General features: G+C 41.7%; 1 protein-coding gene across 1 annotated transcript in view; it reads right to left on the bottom strand.

The window, feature by feature from the left end:
• The window catches only part of Mapk1 (mitogen-activated protein kinase 1), an 87,972-nt gene that overhangs the window by 3,704 nt on the left and 78,451 nt on the right, over positions 1-5,817 (bottom strand). Inside the window, exon 8 of the mRNA XM_015500345.2 lies at positions 4,980-5,105. Within this exon, the coding sequence (XP_015355831.1) occupies positions 4,989-5,105 (117 nt within the window). The 3' untranslated portion in view covers positions 4,980-4,988. The remainder of the gene's footprint in view (positions 1-4,979; positions 5,106-5,817) is intronic.

The raw sequence follows: 5,817 nt of genomic DNA, 5'->3' as shown, positions 1-5,817 counted from the left end.
AAAAAAAAAAAAAATACTTGAGGCAGTTTGCAAAGATACTACAGTTCAGTCAGTGACATGGAAACAGGTGAAAATGTGTCTCATCCTGGCCTTGTGAGCTAAAGATTTCCTAAGATTCTGTGTCCTAATCAACAAGTTTGGGCAGTGCACCTATATGTAAGATTCCTAGTATGATCCCAAATACAGATCACCCTCCAGAGAGAGCTACCTGTTCTTCTCTTGGAACTTGAATCCTTTTCCCCTTTCAAGTAGCCAAAGCATACTATAGTATCTGAGGTTCATACTTCCTCCCCCTTAAGTTCTCATGAAGATTAGGTGGGTGAGATCTGTGGGTCTTTTCAACCACTGATTGACAGTTGCCATCATCAGCAGCTTAGTTTTGTTTTTGTTTTGTTTTGTTTTGGTAGTTATAGATGGACAGAATGCCTTTATTTTATTTTTATGTGGTGCTGAGGATCAAACCCAGTGCCTCACGTGTGCTAGGCCAGCGCTCTACCACTGAGCCACAACCCCAGCCCTGATCTACAATCCTGAGCAAAACCCTTAGGTACTCTAATCTTTTATTTCCTTAATCATAGACCTGCAGTGTGTGCTGACTTCAGAGAGTGCTTCTGTGACCACTAATGAAATGCTTATGAAAAGAACCTGGCTGGTAGGTTACAGATTTCCTAGTCCCACCTTCCCTGCTGGATTCATTTTTATATTCCAGATGACTAAACTATAAGTCAGTCTAGATGTTGAAAACTTCCTTTGAAATACATGAAGAAAATGGATTGATGGGTAGATGGAGGAACATATTAAGGGGGAAACCAAGCATAGTAAAACAACTGCAGATAGCCCAGTGTGGTGGTGCATGCCTGTAATCCCAGTGGCTCAGGAAGCTGAGAAAGGAGTATTGCGAGTTCAAAGCCAGCCTCAGCAAAAACGAGGCACTAAGCAACTCAGTGAGACCCTATCTCTAAATAAAATACAAAATAGAGCTGGGGATGTGGCTCAGTAGTCAAGTGCCCCTGAGTTCAATTACTGATAATCCTCCCTGCCCCCCAAAAAGAAACCCTGTAGAATCTAGGTGGTGGGAATACGGGTGTTTACTTTAAAATTCTTTGAACTTTTAAGAATAGCTGAAAACTGCCATTTAAAAGAACAATGGAAAAGACCAGGCTCTAAGTACATAATGAGCATCTGCGTGCCTCATGTGTGCCTAGAACAAAATAATGACACAGAAGTGATATACTTGCCACACCTGAATTCAGAGTTGGAGTGCACCTAGTGAGAATCTTGTCCCTGTCTGTAATGTTAACTTCAAAGGGCATTTAGTCAGCAGCCACATCATGTAGCCCCAGGAGTACCCTGGCCAACCATCCCATTGGTCTCTGCTTGCAAAGTCCTTTTACTTCCTTGCTGCCCTTACAGTCTCCTGAGATAACACTTCAGGATGGGTAACTACTTGTGAAGGAGATTTAGCCTCCTTAATAAGGCAAGGGCTATGTCCTGGGCTTGGCCCTCTCTCTGCAGACTCCTCCTACTTATTAGCTCGAGCCTGTGCTTACATGCTCTACCATTCCTGGTTTAGTACTACTGTGTTCCCTTTCCCACCAGTAATCAAGATTCAGCATAGCACAAATGCCTCACTCTATGATGCTTAGTTTTACTTCTGGGGCCTGTTGTGCCCTTACTCACCTCTGTTATAGAGGTGCTCTGAGTTGCTCTGGTTATATGGTTTCTCCCCTGCTAGATTGGGTGCTCCTTGGAGGCCACATGTAGGCCTGTCTGTTCTGTTTATTCCTGGTGTCTGACAAAGTACCTGGTACAGACTAAGTGGAAATGTGTCTGAACTAAGACAAGGAAGATGGGGAAAATCAGAATCTACTCACTAGTTTAAGAAAAATAACCTGTGAAAGGAATCATGAGGGAGCCCTTGTTTTTCAGGAGCATGAGGAGGGTAGTTTCCTAGATTTCAGAGGCACTGGATGATGTTAGTGGCTTTGGCTCCACAGTCTCCCTGAGTCAGTGACAGTAAGGTCTCCTGATGAGAAGTGTCTGCAGTCTCTGACAGCTGCAGTTATAGTGAGTTCCCCAGCATCCTCACTTGATCAAGGACTTTGGTTAACAACCTCTTACTATTTTAGCTGGAGAACAGGAATAGCTTCCTGCAGTGACCAATCTGTAGTAATTCCACTTTTGCTCTTGAGCCCTTCTAGCACCTCTGATCAATCACCTGCCTTTTGTGTGGAACACCTGGAGTGGCTTCTGCTTTCCAGCCTGGGAACTGACCAACAGAGTCCCAGGGATCCCACAGCTTGAGGTATTGTTTCCAGACCCCAATATGATGATAAAAACAACGAGGAGAGGATGGATATCTACCTAATGAAAACCTCAAAGGAAAAAATCACTGCCAAAACCACTATTCCAAAACTCCACCCTTGGCCTCCTGTTCCAACACAACCTCAATGCCACTTTGGCCATTTGTCTGCAGTCTCTGCAGACACATCTGCCTGTCAAGGGATATCTCTGGCTCCTTCCATGTTGCTTCCATGTAAAGCACTTCCCCCTTCCTCGCAATTCTTTACTTCCCTGTCATTTCTAGGGTTCTGACATAAGCTTTATTCTCTCTCCTCTCACCATATGTTCTGGAAAATCCAGATTTGTATTTTCTTTTTTTGTACATTTTTAAATTTACCAACATTACCACCTTGTACTGTATTCCTGGTGCAGTTTCTATCCAGGTCCATATAAATCCCTCTAATGGATCAGCTTAGCCTTTACCTCCTTGATGAAGCTTTTCCCAGCTTTGCTTGCCCATACTCCTGATCTGAACAGAGAACCGTGTTTGGACTCCCTTGTGGGAAGCATTAATTACAGAACTAGGTCTCCACTAGGAGTTTCTCAGGGGCAAGCACCTAAATTTCCATTTCTTTTTTATCCGTCTCCCAAAAGAGGCAGATACAGAGGACTCTGTAACACTCTGTAACTCTTTGGATTTGCTAAACTGGTGGCTGCACTTTCCATGGGAGGAAGGGAGTCCTGGAGTGAACCCTTTTCAGAGAGATGCTCACATACTGTGAATCTGCTGAAAAAAGCAGGCAGCAAGAAAAAGATAAGAATCAAAAGACAGTCTATTATACAAACAAGCAGTTGCCAAATAATTACATTCATTACTCTTGAATAAAGAAAGGAAGGACTTTCAGTTTCTAATAAAAAGTGTGTGTGCGTGTATGTGGTGTGTGACTTCTACAAGTATCTAAGTAAAACTCTCTGAATTATTCAAAAATCTAAATTAAAGGAGGTGCTTGGAAATGAACATGAACCAATGGAATCTTAAGGAACAGAATGTTCTAAAGACCAAGGGAAATGTGGGGCCTGATGGTGCACACCTGTAATCCCAGCAATCTGGGGAGCTAAGGCAGAAGTATTGCAAATTTGAGATTAGCCCTGGCAAGTTTGAGGCCAGACAACGGCAACTTAACAAGACCCTGTCTTAAAAACAAACGAACACAATGAATGCTCAGCAATCAGACTGTTACTCTGAGCACATGGCTGGCTCCTCTCTTTGGAAAGTGGTGAACCCGATGTCCATGTTTCCTAGCAAGTACAAGAGTTACCCTGTGCACATACCCCTTCTGTACACACTGGTACTATGCATCTAAAAAAATGAAGTTAAGTCAGGCACAGTGGCACATGCCCGTAATCTCAGCAACTTTGGAGGCTGAGGCAAGAGGACTGCAAGTTTGAGGCCAGCCTCAGTTGCTTAGTGAGACTGAATCAAAATAAAAAATAAAGGCTGGGGATGTAGCTCAATGGTAAGAATGCTTACCTGGTATTCACAAGGCCCTGGGTTCAATCCCCAGTACTACCAAAATCAAAAACAAACCCAAACCAAACCAACCCATTAAGTTAGGTTGTGAAAACTTATGTCTTCTTGGGACTCCATGCATCTTCCTTCCTTTCCTGACTATTTCCCATGTCCAGTCTTCATGATTTTTCACTCTCATGCTCCTTGTCTTCCTAGCACTTCACTGGCTTATCAGTGTTTCTCTGTCCTGACTGGCCACTGTGTGTGTACTTAAAGTCACTGTGTTTACTGCATGAAATTCTATGTTCTTAATTCTTAGAGAAACATTCTAGGCAGCTGGGGATGGAGCTCAGTGGTACAGTGCTTGCCTAGCAAGGCCCTGTGTTCAATCCCTAGTACTGGGGGGAAAAGGGGAAGTCCTAGGGCCTCAAAAGTTGCATGTTAAAATTTCCCAATGTTTAAAATGTCGTATAAAGTAAAAAACCTAAAATTTTCAGGAATGAAGGCCTCAAACTTATTCTATCCCATGAATTTATTTTCTCAAAAAATAATCAGGTTTTTGGGCTGGGGATGTGGCTCAAGTGGTAGTGTGCTCGCCTGGCATGCGTGCAGCCCGGGTTCGGTCCTCAGCACCACATACAAACAAAGATGTTGTGTCCGCCGAAAATTAAAAAATAAATATTAAAATTCTCTTTCTCTCTCAAAAAAAAAAAAAAAAAAAAAAAACAAAACCAGGTTTTGGAGCTGAGGCTATGCTCAATGGTAGAGCACTCACCTAGCATGGGTGAGGCACTGGGTTTGATCCTGAGCACCACATAAAGATAAATAAATAAAGTTACTGTGTCCATTTACAACTAAAAAATATTAAAAAAAAAAAAAATCAGGTTTGTAAGTCCCCTTGTGCCTAAACACCAGTCTTACTGTAGCTATTACTCTAGAAACTGTCATTCAAACTTCATGTCACTGTAACTGTAGGTCAATATAAACTGCCAGAAATTAAAAAATTCCAAGTATATTCACAATGGTGAAAGACAGAATGTATTTTCCCCAGTTTTAAATTCAAAAGTGTCAGTATAAAAATGTATATTTAAGTAAAGAGGAATACATTGAATTCTTTTACTTTCTAATGACACTTATATTCCCTCTCCTTCTCTAGGGTTAACTATGTGGTTAAAGCTCCAGGTACCTGACAAATTTAAGATCTGTATCCTGGCTGAAATCTAGCAGTCTCTTCAAAAATGAGTTCTTTGAGCTTTTCCTTAGGTAAGTCATCCAATTCCATGTCAAACTTGAATGGTGCTTCAGCGATGGGCTTTAAGAGAAGACAAAATATTTATTAGTCAAAAGTTGTTCTTGTTCAGGCAGTAATTTACTGATTAGATTCATAAAATGACTCTAAATTACATTCTGAAATTTATACAACAAGATTGAAGTCTCATAAAACCTGAGAGCACCAGGGCTTGGAGTGTAGCTCAGTGGTAGAGCACATGCTTAGCATGTAAGAGGCTTTGAGTTTGATCCCCAGCACCATGAAATAAACAAAAACATCTGAGAGTTCTGATAAACATTGTATTTGTGCCCATACTCCTGAAAGCACCGTTCTCATAAGCATTTAATAAATGGACTGGGGGGTAGGGATGTAGTGGTATAGCACCAGCCCACCATGCACCAGGCCCTGGGTTCAATCCCCAGCAAAACACACACACACCCACACACAAACAAAGCAACTGAACCCATTTTGTTCTTTTGTAAACTTATCACAAATCCCAGAATAACTTGCAAATGTTTCAAGGTACTGGATGTTGTAATAACAGAAATGTGCTGTTGTGGAGGTGGTATGTTTATATGATCCAAACCCATGAGACTAAAATAAATGCATTTGATTAAATTATAGCATCTTTGTTATGAGGAACGATTATAGAGCTGTTAAAAATGAAGCTGCAGCTGGCTACAGTGGTACATGCTCGTAATCCCAAAGACTTGGTGAGATCCTGTCTCAAAAAAAAAAAAAGGGGGGGGGGGGC

The sequence above is a fragment of the Marmota marmota genome, unplaced genomic scaffold (assembly GCF_001458135.2).
Source record: "Marmota marmota marmota unplaced genomic scaffold, marMar, whole genome shotgun sequence".
Classification (NCBI taxonomy): domain Eukaryota; kingdom Metazoa; phylum Chordata; class Mammalia; order Rodentia; family Sciuridae; genus Marmota; species Marmota marmota.
This window is presented reverse-complemented; position numbering and strand designations above follow the sequence as displayed.